This window comes from Maylandia zebra, linkage group LG6 (genome assembly GCF_041146795.1).
Source record: "Maylandia zebra isolate NMK-2024a linkage group LG6, Mzebra_GT3a, whole genome shotgun sequence".
Taxonomy (NCBI): Eukaryota; Metazoa; Chordata; class Actinopteri; order Cichliformes; family Cichlidae; genus Maylandia; species Maylandia zebra.
The window spans coordinates 6,361,039-6,382,885 of NC_135172.1; the positions used below are offsets into that span (position 1 = coordinate 6,361,039).

The following is a 21,847-nucleotide window of genomic DNA, read 5'->3' on the forward strand; positions in this document are numbered from 1 at the left end:
AGAGGACGGTGCAGAAGTTTAGTAATCTTACAGCATTGAAAGGTTTGAATCTCCTTGTTGACTCTGGCCTTTTTTTGTGGAGTTTTAATGTTCTTACTGTGTCTGTGTGGGTGCTCTGGCTTCCTCCCACAGTCCTAACATATGCTTATAACATATACCAAGTTAACTGGGGATTCTAAATTGATCATCATTTTTGTTATAAAGCGCCGTGTGACTGTTTTTAACTGTGGCTTGTGTACTACATTACAGGACTGGCATTCATTTTGTGCTGTAAATCATACAGAGACATTCATTTCCCAGCCCAGACTAACATATTAAAAAAGACAAAATCTCTGATTAGCTATTCTCACCTCATGTAAGTGATCATTTGAGAGGTGCTCTGAGCAAGAGGACATTTCTAGCAAACAGGCTTTTTTTTTTACTCTAAAGATGTTTCTTTGGAAAGTTCTGTTGTATTTCCTACAAGGTAATGAACGTGTGCACTGGTGTTTCTCTGTATAAAAAAATTAACCTTTAGCAAATCCACAGCTCAGCCCATCAGTTGAGCCCATACAGTCTATCCCTGACTCAGCTGCTCTCCCTCACTGCCTGTCAGCAGTATGCACTCTGGGTCATCAGATCAATGCCGACCCCATCCAGCATGCAGCAGGAGCCTGCTGTCATCCACTATGAACACAGTCAAAGTGTGGAGCTGACCGCAGCATAGAGAACTTGCTGTGACCTCCCGAAAGGTTACTGTGCAGCCTCAGCACAGAGGTGGAGCTGAGTTGGTGTTAAAACAATAACAGCAGGTTCAGAACAGATGCCAGGTCTATAGGTCCACTACTGAGCTGTTGTGCGCAGCAGTTAAGATGTTTCTTATTTTGTAACATTAATTTATTCACAAACACACTCAAAGCTGAAACTTCTCTCCCATCTACCAAAGCAGTCAAGCTGCTTTAAAAAAAAAAACTTAACTAACTTAACTAGTTAACTTCATGTTAAATGACTGTTAACAAACCTGTCTTCTGTGCCTTTTTCAAGTTTCAAGCCTTCCCTATGTCTATTCCTCGCCACTTCCCAATTCTTATGTACAGTCGTGTAAATATTTGTGATAGGTCATGCTGGGTTATTGTGGATTTGGGTGTCTTCCACTTGGAGTTCTTCTCACTGAATAAAACATGTGTGATTTGATCGCTGAGTTTACTGAGCCTGCTTTTGGGTCCTTTTAGTTGCGCAGGCCTCTGGGCTGCCCTGTGACAGTACAGACTGGTCAAGCCATGGACCCAGGTTCGCTCTGCAATTGCCAAGCAAGGTGTGTAATTAGGACAATATGAACAGGTTCTACAACATCTAACTGAACAATGTAAATCTATTGGGGGTAAGCAGGATGAGATCTTACCCAACATTTGGGAATGACAAACTGCAACTCACCCCGAGCTGGTTCTGTGCTGAACCAGGGGAGGAGCACTGGCTTAGGCTGAAGTGTTTCTCACGTTCTGTCCAGTTTCCATGTGTCCGTATGATGCTATTCTGGGTGAGTTTAAAAAGACCTTTTCTCATCTTGCTTTTGAGGGCAGTGCGGCAAAGAGATTAAATTAAATTAAATTAAATCTCAGGCAGGGAAACGCAGTACAGCAGAATTTATTATTGATTTTTGCACCGTGGGGTTTTCCATCATACCCTGAATGATCAGATGCAGGACCACCTGGCTTCCTGTGATGAGCTGGCCACATTCAAGGATTTGGTTGAGAGGAACTACTGAACCTAGTGATCTTTCTTCCTTTCCGCTCCCATTTCTCGTTCCGGTCCAGCTCCTTTGGCAGTTACTTCTGAAGAAAGGAAAAGGTACGAGGTATGGGGATACGGGTAGGCAGATCCACGGTTAGCTCTAAGCCCTGTCTAATGCTCCCTGTGACTATTAGCTTGCCCCGTGTGTCTCACTCATTGAATGCGCTCATAGATTTGGGCACTGAGCAGAGCTTAATCGACTTCGATTTCGTCAGTGAGCTTTGCCTTCCACTCACAAGACCCTCTGCAGTTTGCATACCAGCCCCACTTAAGGGGTGGACAATGCAGTGATACATCTGCAGCAGAGAGCGTATTCCTCCCTCAACAGACACAACACCACAGTTCGGATAATGTTCTTTGACTTCTCTAGTGCCTTCAACACCATCTAGCGTGGGCTGCTGAGAGAGAAGTTGGAGGACATGCAGGTAGAGGCTCCACTGGTCCAATGGATCAGCGACTACCTGACAGGCAGACCACAGTTTGTGAGACTGCAGAGCTGTGTGTCAGAGAGTCTGAACAGCAATATTGGAGCACTCCGGGGAACTGTTCTGTCCCCTTTCCTCTTCACCATCTATAGGGCCGACTTCAAGTACATCACAGACACTTGTCTCCTCCAGAAATTCTCTGATGACACGGCCATTATTGGAAGTGTGGGCATGGGAAGGGAAGAGAAGTACAGAGGACTGATCAATCGTGAGGTGGTGTGAGGTGAGCCACCTGCAGATGAATGTGGCCAAAACAAAGGAGCTGATGGAGGACTTCTGAAGAAACAGATCCTGCATTGGTGAGACTGACGTCGAAATAGTCACATCCTACAAGTATCTGGGAGTTCATCTGGATCACAAGCTGGAGTCGTCTGCCAACACAGAAGCTGCCTACAAAAAGGGTTTGAGCTGATTTTACTTCCTATGAAGGCTCAGATCCTTATGCGGCAAGCTGCTCTATACGTTTTATCAGTCTGTTGTTGGGAGCACCATCTTCTTTGCTGGGGTGTGCTGAGGTGCGGGCATCAAAGAGAAGGACACAAAAAGACTGAACAAAGTCATCAGGAAGGCTGAGTCTGTTGCTAGCATGAAGCTTGCCACCCTGGAGGTGGTGATCAGTAACAAAATGCTGGGAAGAGTGCTGGCAATCATGGACAATGACTCCCACCCACTCCATAACACACTGGACAATCTGAAGAGCAGTTTCAGCAACATGTTCCTTCAACCTTGCTGCCTGAGGGAATGTTACAGGAGGTCGTTCCTTCCCACTGCTATCGGAATCTTTAATTTATCTACGTGGATCAGATCCACACATGTGGAACAGCATTAATCACACCTCAATGCACCCTGGTCACTTTTGTACACCATGACATATTTTCACACATATTTGTCTTTTTATATTTATATGTATATTTATGTTTATACCTATATCTCTATATTTATCTATTTATCTTAATATATATCTATCATAACTCTGTTTCTACACTCCTATTATATGAGTGCTTGTTGTTTGTTGTAAACATGCTGATATGACAACTTAATTTCCCTAAGTTTCTCCGATTCTGATTCCCTTGAATCACTCACCTTTTCCACATTCAGGTTACTAGACGCTCTATCATTCTAGGTTTCCCATAGTTAGAGAAACACAATCCCCACATAGGTCGTAAAATCTCTGTGTGGGCTCTGTTTTACAATGCTTGCTTGAAAACCGTCTTCATGTTAAAGCCGAAAAATGTAAGTGTGGTACTTTCCCATGAATCCCTGGCTAAGTCTGTGTTCCCCGCATGCTTCAAGAAATCCACAATCATCCCTTTGCCCAAGAACAACAAGCCCTCATGCCAGAATGACTACCGGCCAGTTGCACTGACTTCAGTGGTTACGGAGGTGTGCGAGACGCTGTTCAAGAACTTTATCTCTTCCTCCATCCCAAACACCACAGATCCGCTCCAGTTCGCCTACTGACCCAACAGATCCACAGAGGATGCCATCGCCCATGTCCTGCACACCACCCTTAGCCACGTGGACAAGAAACAGAGTAACTATGTGAGACTGCTGTTTTTTGATTACAGTTCAGCGTTTAACACAAGAGTGCCCAGTAGACTGTTCACTAAGCTAAAGGATCCAGGACTCAACAGTCGTCTGTGTGCATGGGTGTTGGACTTCCTCACTGGCAGAACTCAGGTGGTGAGGGTGGGCAGGTGCATCTCGAACAGCATCACCATCAGCACGGGAGCGCCACAGGGGTGTGTACTGTCGCCAGTGCTTTACTCCCTCTACACTTCAGACTGTGTGGCCACCAGTGTTGGTCAAGTTACTTGAAAAAAGTAATCATCAACTAATTACTGATTACTTCCCAAAAAGTAATCCCGTTACTTTACTGATTACTTATTTACAAAAGTAATCAGTTACTTAGTTACTTATTTACTTTTTAAAACATGATTTATCCCCTAAATAGGTAATAAAGCAATAGATCTTTTAGTCCAATTCTACTTTTACTGCATAATCCATCATATAAAATGTAATCAAATGAAAAAGTCTCTTTTTAAACTTGTTTTATTTGTTTAACATTTAAACCTAATTTCTGCATTTTCCAGCGTATAAAATAAAATAGTTTTTTGTGTTTACACTCACTCTATCAAATAGATGCACGTAAAACACAGCAGAAAATAAATAAAATCAAAGACTCAGCGGTCCTGTTGCTCTATTTTCACCTGTAAAGCAGGAGTGGGGTAGGCGGAGGTTTGCCCTGGTGCAGGTGTGCCGCAGCGGTCAGTGGAAGGATACGGCAGTTTCTCTGTGAATTACACATTGCTGTGGCAGCGTACTGTCGGTGCTTACTCAGACATTTAGGGTTTTTTTCGCTGTAAAAAGAAGTTTTCTTCCCACGCAGTGAGCAGCGGACGCTAATGTTTTTATCACTTTTTACAGAATCAAACTCAAAGTAAGGTCAGTACTTCCACGCTTTAAACGCTGCACACTCATACTCTCTCCCGCACTCGTTATATTATCCATTTTTGATCTGCACACAGCTGTCGCCACGAATGTCGCACTCGCTTACGTCATTGACATGAGACACTCTCGCAAAAAAATCATGGTTTTAGTAACGCAGTAACGCACCGTGCTTACGGGAAAGTAACAGTAATCTAATTACCTTTTCTGCAATAGTAATCCCTTACTTTACACGTTACTCAAAAAAAGGAATCAGATTACAGTAACGCGTAGCCCATCTCTGGTGGCCACCCATGGCTCCAATACCATTGTGAAGTTTGCTGATAGCACAGTGGTGTTGGGCGGCCTACATGGATAAAGTGGATCTCCTCAGACCTGGCATGGTCTGCCCACATTCAGGTCTAATCCAAAAAGGCTAGGCAGTGCCTGTATCATCTCCGACAACTGAGGAAGTTCAGGGTCTCTCCAGGGATCCTCAGGACTTTCTATACAGGCACTGTGGAGAGCATCCTCCATCACATCACATCCTGGTATGGGAGCAGCTGTGTCAGAGAACTGATCCATATGGCAGAACGCTGCTGCAGGGAAATTGAAGGCACCATCCGTCTCACTCTCAGAGAGGAACCAGACCCTGGCACAGGTCTACCCAATCTTCAATATGTACCACGATCTACCCATGGAGCTGCCCTCCATTGGGTCACCCAGGTGTGAGTTGAACAACTTCGCTATTAAAACATCATTTCTGGTGGGTGTCATTGGTTTTCCAAAGGAGCACATTTTGTTCCGTCACATAAGCTACCTACAGCCACTGAGACCCCCCTGGATAGGAACACTATTAGTTGAAAACTTGCCATATTTTTGCATGGTGCACAGTTTGTCCTCAATAAATTTGAGGAAACTACACAAATTGTAAATGAAAGAACAAAAGTCAGACCTAAAGCAGCAAATGAGCAGTATCTGAAAGACAAAAATTCAACAAAGACCTAAGTGACTATCAAGAAACATTTCTTAAAGAATTGAAATAGGGAGAAAAAGCTAGGCTATGTCACAATACAGAAAAGATGGACTGAAAATCAGTGGCAACAAGTTATGGAGTGATTAATACAAATTAGAAATTTTTGGTTCATTGTTAATATTTACAGAGGACATCAGGAGAGATGTACAAGATTGAGTGTCTACACCAATCTAATATAGTGAATGCGCTGTTATGGATGGGGCTGCATTTCAGCAAGTGGTGCTGGGGATTATAAATGCAGTGGCTTAATTTTTCAATATGACAAAGATCCGAAACACACTGCCAGTGCAGTAAAATTTGGATAGAGAAACACAAAATGGAATGATATTGGTCACGCAGTGACTCCACGGAGCTCAGGCTTCAACATTATTGAAGGGATCATTTTGACAGAAAACAAGTAAAGGCATTCAACCACCAAAGAACAGCTTTGGAATTACCTTTTTCCCAAAGATTGTTTCAAAAAATTACATGAAAGCGAAAGAGAGAAAGAAAGTTAAGGCTATGAAGGAATAAAGAATAAAGGATACAAATCTAGAATTGACTTTCAAGTTCATTAGGAAACGTTTTTGATTATGTCAAACATACTGTATTTTGATGTATGCTTTTCCATGTTTCAAGAAATTGCTGGACCTATTTACCATTTTTCTAGCAAAATACATAGAAATGGAGATGGCTCAAAACTTTTGCACATACATTTATCAGTATGAATGCATGTGTGTTTTTCACATTGGGCCATGTAGGTTTGTCCCCCCCCCCCCCCCCCCCCTTTAATAATAACATCTTCATTCACTGAATTTTGTGTTTATCTTTGTGAAATACTTAAATCTGTTTGATGATCTCAAACATTTAAGTGTGGTAAATATACCAAAAACAAATTTGGGAAATCATGAAGGGGACAAACACTTGTTCACACCACTGTAGATGGCTTCTTGCACTCCTCTTTTAAGCCATCTATCTTCTTCTTCTTATCCTTTAGATGCAGATAGACAGCTGAATTTTGTCTTGTTGAAGTGGCTCTTCTATGTTGTGCCATGGGTTTACTGAGTGGCTGTTTCTTTTCTCCAGTGTATGTCCGAGCCTCACCGTACTGCATAGCATACACTATTTTGTTTGTATGCTATGCAGCTATTTTGTTTAGCTTGCGTTTGGGAGTTTTCTCCTTGGGATTAACCAGTTTTTGTCTGAGGGTGTTGCTGGGTCTGAAGTACACTGGGATGTCATGCGTGAATAAAATTCTCTTGAGTTTCTCTGATAAACCTGATAAACAAAGAATGACAGTGTTGTTCCGTTTGTCATTCTGTTTGCCCAAAGTTGGTGTCAGACCTTCTCTCCTGTGCATCTTTGCTGATTTGATGAAGGCCCAGTTGGGTTTAACAGTTTTCTTTAGATGTGTGTGTTCCTTTTCTTTCCCTTCTGGCTTAGAGGGAGCGTTTTCTACCCAGTGTTGCAGGGTCCTTATTACTGCAAATTTGTGTTCCACAAGGTAGTGGGAGTCAAAGAGTAGGTACTGGTCTGTGTCTGTGGGCTTCGGGTAAACTTCAGTGTTAAGGTTTCCATTCTCCTCAATGTGCACTGCAAAAATGGCAAACTATTATTCTGTAACTACTGTACTCTGTACCACCATTTGGTTTTAGAGCTAAAGAAGATTCTTGGTTGAGAGATGAAATGTCCTCAAGAAACTTAAAGAAATTTCATGATGAGGTTCTTTCCAAGCTCCTTAGGCTACATAAAATGGTGAATCTCTTGGTATTATCACAGAAGTGATGAACAGATTTCAGTCCAGCATCTCTGATGTAGATATCACAGATGTAGAATGTTCTGGAAAGGAAATTAACCATCTATTTTTGTCTTTCCTGCAGATTCCAACCTGATATTGCAGTTAGCATTATAACTCTCTCACTCGTATTCCTAATGACCCAAACTGATTCTCCAGAGGCTTTCAGCCACTTTGTGGACAAGAAAGGTGTGCTAATTACAGCTTTCATTCCTTTCGTTCCTTGTGAATTCTAATAGGAAACCAAATGGTCTACCCAGACCAGACTGCTTGGTAGCTTCAATATAGTCTCAGTACAGCGTCTTTACAAGAGTTTCAAAGGGACAAGCTCTCACAGCCACATAAATCACTGCACACTCAAAAACAGCAACTAAAACTGGGTTAGAAATGGATTTTCATTAAACACTCTGGGGCCTCATTTCTGAGGTTTGCTGCCTAACAATGCCATCACAAATCAGATATTTTCATTATTTTCAATTTGCAAGCGAAGCTTTAGACACCTATTTCATTTGATTACCTTTTCTGCAACATTAGGTGTGTGAAGCTGATCTAGGCTAACAGACTGTAGATTCTGATATGACACAAGGTGACAGGAGCTTCCGATCAAGGAGACAAATTGTCAACCCTACAGCTCCTCATTCTTCAGCTCAGTGAGGAAAAGCTTTTACGTGCAGATGTCCTCTCTGCTCTGGAAAACATGAAACTGTCTGCTTGCCTTTACTTTCAGCAGTTACATAAAATAGACTGTTATTTATAGTGCAAAGACAAAGACATTAGAATAGAAAGATTTATCTTCTGCAGAGTAGGAATGGGAACAGAACATTTTATGATATTGTTGGTGGGAAAAAGAAAAAGAAATGTATCTTCTGGAGAGTCTGAATACCAAGAGCAAATGCAATGGAAGCCTAACAATAGTTTCTGGGAGGGGTCAGCAATTCCGCAAGAAAAAAAGACAGTGGTATTGTCAGTGGTATTTCTAGTACACTAAACTAGATGGAGATGAATAGTTTTCTATATTTAAATTTATATATTTTCTATAAATATTTAAATACACTCAAGTTGGAGAACACAGGATGTTACATTAATTTTGCTTCGAAAGACAGTTGGAGGTCTAACAGGACAATTATCTATAAACTAAACCTGAACTTAAAAACACAGACATTGCACACAGTCCTGTGGTTTAAGTTTACCTAGTCCTGCATTTATATACATTAATATAAACCAAACACACATAAGAATAGGACAGGATATTTGATCATTAAAATATTATTCACGTGTAGGTTGACTGACAGAGCTATGAATCATAATATCCTCTCTCTCTGGATGTTTCATTTTGACAGTGTTGTGAGAAGCTTTTGCTTATATTAACAATGACGGTAACAAAGGCTGTATGTTGTGAAAGGCCTCTCTGGTAGCAGCTGACTAGAGCTTAAAGAGCATGCTTTAGCTCCTTACTTTTCGGGTGTACAGTATAACTACAGATATTCCAGGATTTACCAGGTTGTATACTGTAACGTTAGGTTGGTTAAACATGGCAAAGCCTAGACTAAGACTTTACAGATTGCTGACACTGCCTTAATATCAATGGGGAGATGTTTGACAATCCAGTCAGAGTCATAAAGAACTAAAATAAGTTGTTTTGACAGGAAGAAATGATTTACGAGCAGTACAAAGAGAGTGCAAGAGATAATCTGGAGACTATAGAAAGAGACCTGGTCTCAGCATCATGGAGTCTGTCTGGTGTCATAAGGGGAAAAAAAGACACTGAGAGAGTCAAATCCACAGAAAAACTGGTAAGTTCAGCAATTTTCCTGCCAAGTACCTTGATAAACTCAAAAAACAACTGGAAGGCAGAAATGTTTTGCATATTTGGCACAGAGAAATAAGTTGAAAGGAAATGACAAGGACTCACATCCAATCATCATCATGGCTACAGCAAAGATCTTCTCTCCATCTGTGTTTGGTGCTATGTTTCCAAAGCCAATACTGGTCAGACTGGTCATGGTAAAGTACAACGAAGTGATGTAGGCTGAGTCTTTACCGGGCCCGCCCTCCCAGATGCCTGAGCTCGAGGCATTGAATCTGTATGGCGTCCCAACTGTCTCTCCTAACAGGTACAACCAGCTGTCCATCCTCACAGTGTTGGTGTTCTCATCAATCACCTCATAGTATCCGATGCTGTACCAGATACAGGCCAGCCAGTGGGCTGCCAGGCCAAACACACAAACCAGCAAAACCAGCACAGCAGCGCCATACTCAATGTAATGATCCAGCTTTCTGGCAACTCGACCCAAACGCAGCAGACGTACCACTTTGAGAGAGCTAAAAAGGCTGCTGATTCCCTGCAAGTGAAAGAAGAGATAAAGCAGATAAGAGAAAATATGACACCGTAGGAGGGAGGGGGACAAATAAAGAGAAAAAAGGTGAAAGAAGAGTACAGAAACAATTAATTTTATGAAAGATTTTTCTTGTTTCAAACATTCAGCTCATCATGGGAATCTAAGGGGCCTTTTCCATCAAACATGCTGGCATCAGTTCACACAAACTGTGTGCTTATAATAACTTTGCTATTATTGTTATTTTTACCATGTAACCTATAATTATGCAGGATCACATCATCATCTAATCAGTATGTGACATGTCAGTCACGTATCTTGTTATGTGAAGATCTTGTTGAATGAGTGTAAACTTGAACCAGATTTCAAACAAAAGGAAACAGATTTTATCAATAAAAACAAACTGTGAAATATTGATGTCTTTGTTTTTGCTGTCCATTGCATCTTTTAGCCTGCATCAATCTCGATTGTAATTTCTCATGTAATAAAACACTTTTAACTGTTATTCCACTCAGTGTTACGTATTTATATTGGGGCCTCTCTTTGTGTTGAGTGGAAACTGAGTGGAGACTTTCATTGATGCTTTTTTTTGGAAATGGTTGACCTGAAAATTCACTTCATTACAAGCTGTTTTCTTGCTCTTCCTTCATTTGTTTTCTTTGATTTGTCTTCAAATTATTATATAAACTGCTGTCATCCACAGGTGTTTTATTTAATCTAATTTCACGAATCAAATGTATATTATGACAATCCAGACATCGCAATTTGTCATATAATTGCTTTGCTGACTTGAGGAGTGGTCTTGCTGGATCAGATCAGTTGCATATCATTTTCTGTGAATCCTATAAGCCACTGCTTAATGAAATTCAAACATAGGAAAGGATATAAAGAAAATCACAGTCTATTATCTGGAGTGTCAGCAGTTTCATTTTTAATATAAGCATATTTTGAATTTGATACCAATAACATATTTCAGACAGACATGTTCCCACTGTTGTTGTATAATATAAACATTTGTGTGCAGAAAGAACTTGCTTAACTTATATAATTGCTATGTATAAAGTTTTGAGGCTTCTTCCTTGGCATGACATTAGTTTGGGCAGTTTGAGGTGTTTTATTTTTATCATAAGTTTATTTTATATTTCGTGTACAGTCCAAATTACAGTTTAAAAAGTTTTTAGGCCACCAACATTAGAAGAGTTTATCCTCTTGCCATCACAAATAGCTTTGCAAAATTTATTGCAAGCTTGTGTTAGTCCTGCATCAGGTTGGTCACCTGTTCAGAGTGTACCTCGCTATGGTAGCTGAGATAGGCTACAGCCACCTTGCGACCCTAATAAGGATAAGTGGAAGAGAACGGATCAATAGATCTCTTTGTTCACCAACTTACCCCCCCTCATTTCTAGGAATACCAACAAATCATTTGTTTGTTTTTTCCCCCCATGTCCTTCACATAATTCATTAAAATTATTGTTAAATGATAAGTTCTGTTTTCTGGTTATCATAGAAATAATTATTTATTGATGACAATACATGTTAATAAGAAGCTGAACTGCCATGTTTGCTTTATTTTTTGTTATTTTTATTTTGTAAGACTGTTAATCCAACATTCTAATCTAATTCTAATCTATAATTTCAGTACATGACACCAAACCAATTGTGATGATATGGTCTGACACAGAACATGATGGCAACAGTATTGAATCCCATTGTTGAATCCCATTTATTTTAGTTTAGTTGAATTTGTTTCTCTTTCATGCCTCTACAATCTTGCATTGAGATCAGGGGTGGTACCTCTGGATTGGCAAACCAGGGGTGTGGTTCCCATCTTCAAATAAGGGAGACCGGAAGGTGTGCTCCAACTATGGGGGGATCACACTCCTCAGCCTCCCTGGGAAAGTCTATGCCAAGGTGCTGGAGTCCGTCCGTTAGTCCAACCACGGTACAGGAGGAACAATGTGGTTCTTGTCCCAGTCATGGAACACTAGACCAGCTCTTTACCTTCTTCAGGTTTCTTGAGGACGCCTGGGAGTTTGCCCAACAAGTCTACATGTATTTTAAGGACATGGAGAAGGCATTTGACTGTACCCCTCAGACTGTCCTGTGGGAGGTGCTTCGGGAGTATGGGGTGTTTGGCCCATTGCTATGGGCCATTCGATCCTTATACAACTGCTAAAAGAGCTTGGTCTGTGTAGCCAGCAATAAGTTGGACTCATTGGGTGTTGGACTCCACCAGGGCTGCCCTTTTCTGTTCAGAATTTTTATGGACAGAATTTCTAGGCGCAGCCAAGTGGGGGAAGGCTTATACTTGGGTGGTCTAAGAATCTGATCTCTGCTTTTTGCAGATGATGTGGTTCTATTGGCTTCATCAAGTGACAGCCAGCAGCTCCGAGTGTGAAGTAGCGGCAATGAGAATCAGCACCTCCAAAAGTCAGAAAAGGGTGGAGTGCCGACTTAAATGCAGGGATGTGTTCCTGCCCCAAGTTGAGGAGTTTAAGTATCTTAGGGTCTTGTTCATGAGTGATGGGAGAAGTAAGCAGGAGATTGACAGACAGATTGGTGCTGCAGCAGCAGTGATGCCTTGTACCGGTTCGTCGTGGGGAATTGAGAGCTGAGTATAAAAGCGAGACTCTCAGTTTACCGGTTGATCTATGTCCCTACCCTCACCTATCGTCACGAGCTTTGGGTAGTGACCAAAAGAATGAGATTGCGGATACAAGTGGTGGAAATGAACTTTCTCTCAAGATTTACCTGGCCTCTCCCTAAGAGATAGGGTGAGGAGTTCAGCCATTCGGGTGGGGCTCAGAGTAGGAAAGGAGCCAGTGAGGAAGTTCAGGCATCTGACAAGAATGCCTCCTGGGCGCCTCCTGGGTGAGGTGTTCTGGGCATTGAATGAGGCTACGGGGCAGACACAGGAAACACTGGAGAGATTATTTTTCTTGGCTGGCCTAGGAAATCCTTTGACAAGCTAGAGGAGGTACCCAGGAGAGGGAGTCCAGGGCTTCTCTGCTTAGGCTGGCCCTGCAACCTGGCCCTGGATTAGCTGAAGAAAATGGATGGATGGATGGATGGATGGATGGATGGATGGATGGATGGATGGATGGATGGATGGATGGATGGGTGGATGTATGGATGGATAGATGGATGGATGGATGGATGGATGGATGGATGGATGGATGGATGGATGGATGGATGGATGGATGGATAGATGGGTGGATGGATGGATGGATGGATGGATGGGTGGATAGATGGATTTTCTTTCTTTTTCTTCAGTCTGTGATACTTCATTCTGTAATAGGCTGGCCAAAACAAAAATGATAAGTCAGTGTTTAATTTCACCAACAAATCCATTACAGTGTAAAATGTTGATTCTATTCTTTTTATTGTCAAAATTGTTTAGATTAAAATGAAATCAGTTATACTACCCAATAAGGTAAAAGACTAAATGAAAAAACAAGTCAACTTGTTGTTATGTTGATGTACTGAACACTGCAGCTTCTAATAAAAAAAATATTAGCTGCACAAATTGTGCTAATTCATAAGCAACAGCACTGTTAAAGTATTTTACAATCAGTATCATTACAAAATAGAAACAATCGAGGAGCTCATGTGACACTGTAAAAATCCAGCCAGGTCTACTAAAGGTCAAGATGAATAGAGGGGTAAAGATGTTGTTGAAATAGCCACAAAAAGATAAAGACAGTCAGTCCAGATGACATGCCTATGGAGGTATGGAGATGTGTAGAAGAGCAGGCCGTGGACCTTTTGACCAGGCTGCTTAACATAATCTTAAAGAGTGTGGAATGGGGAAGAGTACTCAGGGGTGCCACCAGGGATTTGGGGCCCCATGAAAAAAATATTAGCCCAATTTAATATTAGTTTAATGTTGCAAATCACGGTGGCCCTAAAAATATAACACTGTGCAAAGATTGGGTTTTAATCTGATTTAGCTTAATGAAAGCTCTCTTCACCTGCATTAGTCATCGACAGTGTGCAAAATATATCCAAAGCAATACACACTTCTCCAAAAACACTCTGGTTATGTGGGTTGTAGTGATAATATACTATTATCACAAAATAAATTGTGTGTAGAAAAAATATGAATATAAATATAACATGTTCAAAGGGTCTGCCTGCACCGATTACATGTCGGCTAAAAAAACCCCAAAACATTATTTTCCATTAGAAATGAAGTAAGGTAACTAATACTAGGGAAGTCGAGCAGTTTCTTTCATATTGACTTGCTATGAGTGTAATTTCCACGTGTCTCTCTTTTCTTTTTTGAAACCCAGACTTCCCTTTTCACTAAGCTATTCTATTTTCTTACCACTCAAGAAGTGGGCAACACCTAGGAGCACTGGCAACTGTACCAAACCAGAGCTTGACATAAGGAAGGACATCCAGAAGAGTAAGGTTTTATTCTTTTTTGCCAAAAAACAAAACAAAACAAATGGTAGGAAACATAAAGGAAACATAAAACCCTCCTTGACCATGCATGGAGGGTTTCACCCCAAATCCAGCATGCTGAGACTGTACACCCAGCAGAACAAGGAAGACTGAGGACTGGTGAGTGTCAGAACCACTTTCCAGGATGACACAACAAACATCCATCAGGAAGATGGCCACAACAGACTGTGTGCTTAGTGAATACAGCAGGCAACAGAAACCTGAGAAAGAAGATGAGCAAAGAGAAATGGGACAGGAAGAAGGAACATGAGGAGCTAGAGAACTAAAGGTGCTGAGAGAAGAGCTTGAGTAGATGTGAAAGGTGAAGGCAATACCTAGTGGTAATCAATGCTCTTAGTGCAGTGTAGGGATGGGTACCGGTGTCCGGTGCCATGATGGCACCGGTTCTGACATAAACGGTAGTAACCAGACCGAAAAGCAGCGCACATTTCGGTGCTTTATTTCGGTGCTTTTTTTTCCTGAGCTGTGATACACTTCTAGCCAATCACTTTACGTTTCCGAGGATAGTAGGCGGGCCCAGGTACGTACGTTCTTTTAGAGCAGAGCTACAGATTAAAAATGTCCAAGGCAAAGCGGTCAAAAGTCTGGCTGTACTTCACAGCAAAATATGCAAACTCAGCAGCCTGCAACAAGTGCTTTAAGCTGATACTGTGATACTGTCAAAGGAGGTAACACCTCAAATCCGATGAAACACCTGGCGACGCATAGCGTTTTTTTTAAAAGCCCAGAAATGCACCGTATTTGATAGCTTGCTGCGAGACCTCACACCGAGCGCATCTACTGCGGGTGGGTTGCCTGTTATGCAACATCCCCCAAAAACACGAAGAGGAGAGTCCTGGCCCCTAGCCCTGCCAGTGTAGCAGAAATGATGACGGATGATGATGGCAGCAGCAGCCGTTCTTCTCTGCGGGAGTAGCTTAATGTTGTTCGTGTGTAATTTACGTTGAGTAGGCTAACCACGTTATTACATTAATGCATGTAAGGTGAACTAGCAAACATCATCATAGCTACATGCAGCTGTCTTCTTGTTTGATGGCAGATACTCCCTTCACCCTGGCCAAAAAGGCTAAAATGACCAAAGAAAAAGTGGAAAACAGTTAAACACGAGAGGTTTTTGGACAAAGTTTCTGTTTTTTCCATTCTTTAAGCACCGGTTTGAGCACCGGCACCGTTTCAAAAGTACCGATTTGGCACCGGTATCGGATAAAACCTAAACGATACCCATCCCTAGTGCAGTGACTCCCAAACTAAGGGAGTGTCTCCAGCAGATCCCTGGAACAGCATCCAAGATCTCTATGCAGAACAGCACAGTCCTAGGAACAGATAAGATACTGTGGAGGTCCCTCAAGCTCCCACGCCTCTGGCAGAGGACCTGAGCTTGAAGGATAAAGTTTGCCAGCAGGGGCAAGAGGGGAATTTTATATATATGCATTTTTTTGCCTTTTAGTATATTTTAACTAAAAGGTAAATATACACTACCAGTCAATTTAATTAATTTCATTTAATGGTTTTTCTTTATTTTCATGACTATTTAAATTGCAGCTTCTCACTGAAGGCATCAAAACTATGAATAAACACGTGTGGAATTGTGTAGCAAATGAAAAACTATGAAGTAACTCATAACATAAATTCTAATGTTTTAGGATTTAGATTCTTCAAAATAGCCACCCTTTGCTTTGATTACTCCTTTGCACACTCTTGGCATTCTCTCATTGAGCTTCATGATGTAGTCACCTGAAATAGTTTTCACTCCTCAATCGATCTCATCCCAAGCATCTCGATTGGGTTTAGTTTAGGTGACTGTGGAAGCCAGGCCATCTAGAGCAGCACTCCCTCACTCTCCTTCTTGGTCAAATAGTCAAATAGCCCTTACCCATCCTGGAGGTGTGTTTGGGTCATTGTCCTGTTGAAAAATAAATGATGGTTCAACTAAACGTACACCAGATGGGATAGCACATCTCTGCAGGATGCTGGGTTAGCCATGCTGACTCATTGTGCCTTCATTTTTGAATAAATCCCCAACAGTTTGACCACACCATCACACCTCCTCCTCCATGCTTCATGATGGAAACCATGCAAATAGAGACCATCCCTTCACACAAAGACACAGTGTCTTTGTGTGAGGAGATGGTCTCCATATACATGGTTGCAAACATCTCAAATTTGGACTCATTAGACCAAAGCACAGATTTCCACTGGTCTAATGTACATTCCTTGTGTTTCTTGGCCTCCCCTGAACAGTTGATGTAGAGATGTGTCTGCTACTGGAACTCTAATCTGAGGTACTCTTGACTAGCAATTTTTGAGGCTGGTAACTCAGATGAATTTATCCTCAGCAGCAGAGGTGACTGTTGGTCTTCCTTTCCTGGGGCGGTCCTCATGTGAGCCACTTTCATGATAGCACTTGAGGGTTTTTTCGACTGCACTTAGGTCAGTTCCTTCATCGTGATTATGCAAATTCTCATGACCACTGATCAACAACCACTGATCAAAGACCACTGATCAATGGCCATGAATACCATTCACAGAGAGTTGGGGAATGGCTGCAATCACAGCACTGTAAGATGGCTTACAGAAGCCCCCTCCTCGATTCCCTTTTCACGTAAATGTCCTCCTTGATTCCGCGCTCAAACCAGCGTTCCTTCCTGTCCAGGATGTGTACATCCTCATCATTGAAAGAGTGTCCACTGGCCTGTAGGTGTAAATAGACTGCAGAGTCCTGGCCTGACAAGGTAGCTCTTCTGTGTTGTGCCATTCGGTTCGCCAGAGGTTGTTTGGTTTCCCAAATGTATAAATCCTGGCAATCCTCCTGGCACTTAACAGCGTACACTATGTTACTCTGTTTGTGTCGGGGGACCTGATCCTTGGGGTGGACCAATTTTTGGCGCAGCATTTTTTGAGGTTTGAAACCCACAGAGACACGGTGTTTAGAAAAAATATGTCTCAACTGTTCCGATGCTCCTGACACGTATGGGATCACTACAGGTTTTCGCTTCGTCAGCGGTTATCCTTATCTCCTGGATCGGCTGGAGCTTTCTTTAGGAGCCTTCCCAGCTTTGACAAATGTCCAGCTGGGATAACCATATTCACTCAGGGCCTTCTTGATGTGATGTTCTTCTGCTTCTCTGCCCGCTGTGTCTGTGGGGATGGTGTTTGCTCTGTGTTGTAGCATCCTGATGACACCCAATTTATGCTCCAGTGGATGATGAGAGTCAAACCTTAAATACTAATCCATATGCGTAGGTTTCCGGTACACATCGACTTTTAGATGTCCCCCATTACTGATGGAGATCTCACTGTCTAAGAAGGCAAACCTGCCACTTTTCATATCCTCCCTGGTGAATTTGATGTGTCTGTCCACCGAGTTAATGTGATCCGTGAATTGTGGTACGTCCTGATTTTCACCCAAGTGTCATCCACATACCTGAACCAATGACTTTGTGGTGTTCCAAGGTAGACAAAATAAAGACCTCTTTTTCACTTCTTCCATGTACAAAATTTGCCATGATGGGTGAAACTGGGAAACCCAAGGCACACCCATGTTTCTGCCTGTAGAACTGACCCTTGTATGTGAAATAGGTGGAATGAAGACACAGTTCCAAAAACAAACAGACTTTTTCAATGCGGAGAGTGGTCCTGTTGCTGAGGTTGGGATCATCCTGTAATCTCTTACGAACTACCTCCCTTCCGTGACTGGGATGCAAGTGAAGAGAGATGTAACATCGTACGAGACCATGGTTTCATGTGCCTCCATAATGACATCTCTCACCTTCTCAACAAAATCCAAGGGGTTCTGAATGTGGTGTTCAGAGCTGCCTACCAGCGGGTTGAGGACCAAAGCCAGAAAATAAGAGATGTTATAGGTAACCAAGTTGATCAAAGGAGCTTTCAAAGAAAAGCGTCTGGACTTCTTTAAGTTGCTTGAAGACCACTCCCACTAGGTTTAAATCTGGTACTCCCCACCATTTGACCTTAGAACTGAAGAAGCTTCTCGGATGAGAGGCGAAACGTCTTCAAGCAACTTAAAGAAGTCCAGACGCTTTTCTTTGCAAGCTCCTTTGACTACGATGACCTGGATGACTGAGAACCTTCACAGACATAACCAAGTTGATCATACAGACAATCGGTCTTAAAGGTGCATCCTATTTATGTATCTTCGGTAAACCATACAGACTTGGTGTAGATTCCTCTGGGTATAGCCTGTGGTATGAGGTCCGGTCAATAGCATTGTCCTGTTCTAACTGCTTCAGATGGTCTATCACCCTCCTCCTGTAGTCACTTCTGTGGTTTCGTTTCAGGGACTCATATGTATTTTCGTCACTAAGCAGTGACAAAATTTTCTCATGATAGTCTTTTTGGTTTAGCGAAACTGTACACCTACCTGTCTGTGCAGGTTCTCTGTCATCGTAGACTACAATGACCGTTCTCGGACTTCTTTAGGTTGCTTGAAGACGTTTCACCTCTCATCTGAGAAGCTGGGTGTAGGTCATAATCAGCCAAGGTTTTGGGTGAGCTCGTTGTGAAACCTAGCCCCACCCTATCATGTGATTTCCTGAGGTTAGAGGCCCAGGAGAGGGCATTAAGGCATTTGGGAAGGGATCTCAGAACGGGCATTAAGGCGTTTGGGAAGGGATCTCAAAATTATAGATGGTGTCGTAAACCACCGTAAACCACTGCTCAAAGACATTCGCTCACAGTGGACATAAATGGCTTCTTTTAATCCTCTTTCAAACCATCTGTCTTCTCTGTCCGAAATATGTGTACATTGGCATCCTCAAAAGACTGACTCTTGTCCTTTAGATGCAGATGGACCGCCGAGTCTTGTCCCATGGAGGTGTCTCTTCTGTGTTGTGCCATGCGTTTATGAAGTAGCTGTTTGGTCTCTCCAATGTAGAGGTCTGGGCATTCCTCGCTACACTGTACAGCTTGTGTTTAGGAATTTTGTCTTTGGGATTAACCAGTTTTTGTCTGAGTGTGTTACGGGGTCTGAAGTACACTGGGATGTCGTGCTTGGAGAAGACTCTTCTTAGTGTTTCAGATACATCGGCTACATAGGGGATGACAATATTGTTGCGTTTTTCTTTCTTATCTTCCCTAGTGTCTGATCTTCTTTTCTGTGCCTCTTTGCTGACTTGATGAAAGCCCATCTAGGATAGCCGCATGTTTTAAGCGCTTCCTTTACATGTGTGTGCTCCTTCTTTTTCCCTTCAGGCTTAGAGGGAACATTCTCTGCCCGGTGATGTAGGGTCCTGATTATTCCAAGTTTGTGTTCCAGGGGGTGGTGGGAGTCAAAGAGGAGGCACTGGTCCGTGTGTGTGTGGGCTTCCGGTAAACTTCAATGTTGAGGGTTCCATTCTCTTCAGTCCAGAAAAGGCAAACAGTTATCCTTTGTGTCTTCCCTGGTGAACTTGATGTTTTTATCCACAACGTTAATGTGAGCAATGAAGGATTCCACTTCTCGTGTTTTGATTTTGACCCAGGTTTCATCTACATATCTGTACCAGTGGCTAGGTACTCTCCCTTTAAAAGAGCAAAGAGCATTTCTTGAGCAACCTGGAACTCCCGAGGTCAAAATGGGAGATGCTCCCAAGGGTGATGAAGAATGACCAAGCTAAGATCCTGTGGGACTTCCAGATACAGACAGACAAAATGGTGGTGGCTAACTAAGCAGACATAGTGGTGGTAGACAAACAGAAGAAGACGGCCGTAGTGATCGATGTAGTGGTTCCGAATGACAGCAACATCAGGAAGAAGGAACACGAGAAGCTCGAGAAATACCAAGGGCTCAGGGAAGAGCTCGCGAGGATGTGGAGGGTGAAGGTAACGGTGGTCCCAGTGGTAATCGGAGCACTAGGTGCAGTGACTCCCAAGCTAGGCGAGTGGCTCCAGCAGATCCCGGGAACAACATCGGCGATCTCTGTCCCGGAGATCTCTGTCCAGAAGAGCGCAGTCCTAGGAACAACTAAGATACTGCGCAGGACCCTCAAGCTCCCAGGCCTCTGGTAGAGGACCTGAGCTTGAAGGATTAACCGCCCACAGGTGCGAATGGGGAACTTTATACATATGCATGTATACTCCAAGATGAGGATACACGCATCCTGGACAGGGAGGAACAGTAATTTGAGCAAGGAGTCAAGGAGACCATTTACGTGAAGTGGAGAAAGACTATCTCTGAATTGAGGACGTTACATCTTTTACTATATTGCAATGCTGAGATTGCAGCCATTCCCCAACTCTCTGTGAATGGTACTCACGGCATGTCATGATCAGTGGTTGTTGATTAATAATCATGACAATGTGCATATTAATAATCAAGAAACTGACCTCACAGCCCATCGTTCGTCAGTGGTGCTAGTTTCAGTAATCATACAAATGTACTCTCTATAAGGTTGGGGAAACTTGCATTCAGCTAAAACCGAAGAAGTCGCTTGGATAAGTAAGGAAACACTGAAAGTACTATGTCCAGATTAACAGAATCAACTCTTCTGAAAGTTAGCTAAAGTGTACTCTTGAGTAAGGACAGTATTTTATCCTGCGATGTTGTGGAAGAAGAGATGAATTGTCAATCTCCAGTAATGCCCCAAAGTTTCGATAGTGGCACCACTGCCATTTTTTTTATTTATTTACCTTACCTAAGGCTGAGGCTTATAGAGTTCTGTGCATTGTTCCTCTTCAATAAATGCCCAAATGTCAACAGAAGAAATGATTTTCTGAAACAGGGTGATACATCAGTATTTATGAATTCCTGTTCATATTTGAGATTTCTGTCTCGTCACTTTTCCCAAGTAAGCTCACAATACTTTTACACATCTTTCTTCTTCAATATAGTAAATATTTATGCTCAGTAGATGACTTTGAGTGGATGCGAATGAAGGCTAAGGTGATCCTTATAGGATAATAGCTTTTTGACCCTTTTACACTTCTGGCACACTTGCTGTTGGGGCTGTCTATGTTATGAGTTTTGGGGTTTTTGGTTCTTTCTAGAGTTTTATTTATTTGAAAGAGGATTATGTATTGTTGGAATTGAGCTGTCAGCCATTTCCTAATGTTTATATGTCTATGTTTATTTTTTCCCTACACCTGGTAAAATTTCCTTTGATATTGTTATTTCAAGTCTATAGTTTTGAGTTTCTGTTTTTTATATCCTTAGGTTAATCCAGCTGTGTGCTCCTATTCTGTTCCTTCAGCCTTTTCTATGTTTGTCTTTTATCTCTGTCAAGATTACCCACACTTTGGAACCAACCCACCTTTAGAAGATTCATCCCCAAAAACCTGATGATTTGAGATTCAAGTGATCCAGGTTTTGAAAATGACAAATATACACAGATTTAACTAAATTTTCTTGAAAATTATTTGATGTGCGGAACTAAAATTTCAGACGGTAAGTTTGCCCATATGGAAAAGATATATATAAATCTTATAAAGTTTGCATCTGTCTTGTGTGAAACTTGTATGAAAAGCATACAAGAGTGAAAAATTATATAATGAAACTTGTATGTTTTGGATACTTACTAAAACAATATATGAAAGTAATGAGAAAGTGGCCACTTTC

General features: G+C 42.0%; 1 protein-coding gene across 4 annotated transcripts in view; it reads right to left on the reverse strand.

Moving 5' to 3' along the window:
• LOC101482017 (voltage-gated delayed rectifier potassium channel KCNH1) overlaps positions 1-21,847 on the reverse strand; it is a 105,783-nt gene that overhangs the window by 58,952 nt on the left and 24,984 nt on the right. For all 4 annotated transcript variants that reach the window (XM_004572629.4, XM_076884577.1, XM_076884576.1 and 1 more), the window contains exon 7: positions 9,405-9,834. In XM_004572629.4, the coding sequence (XP_004572686.3) occupies positions 9,405-9,834 (430 nt within the window). The remainder of the gene's footprint in view (positions 1-9,404; positions 9,835-21,847) is intronic.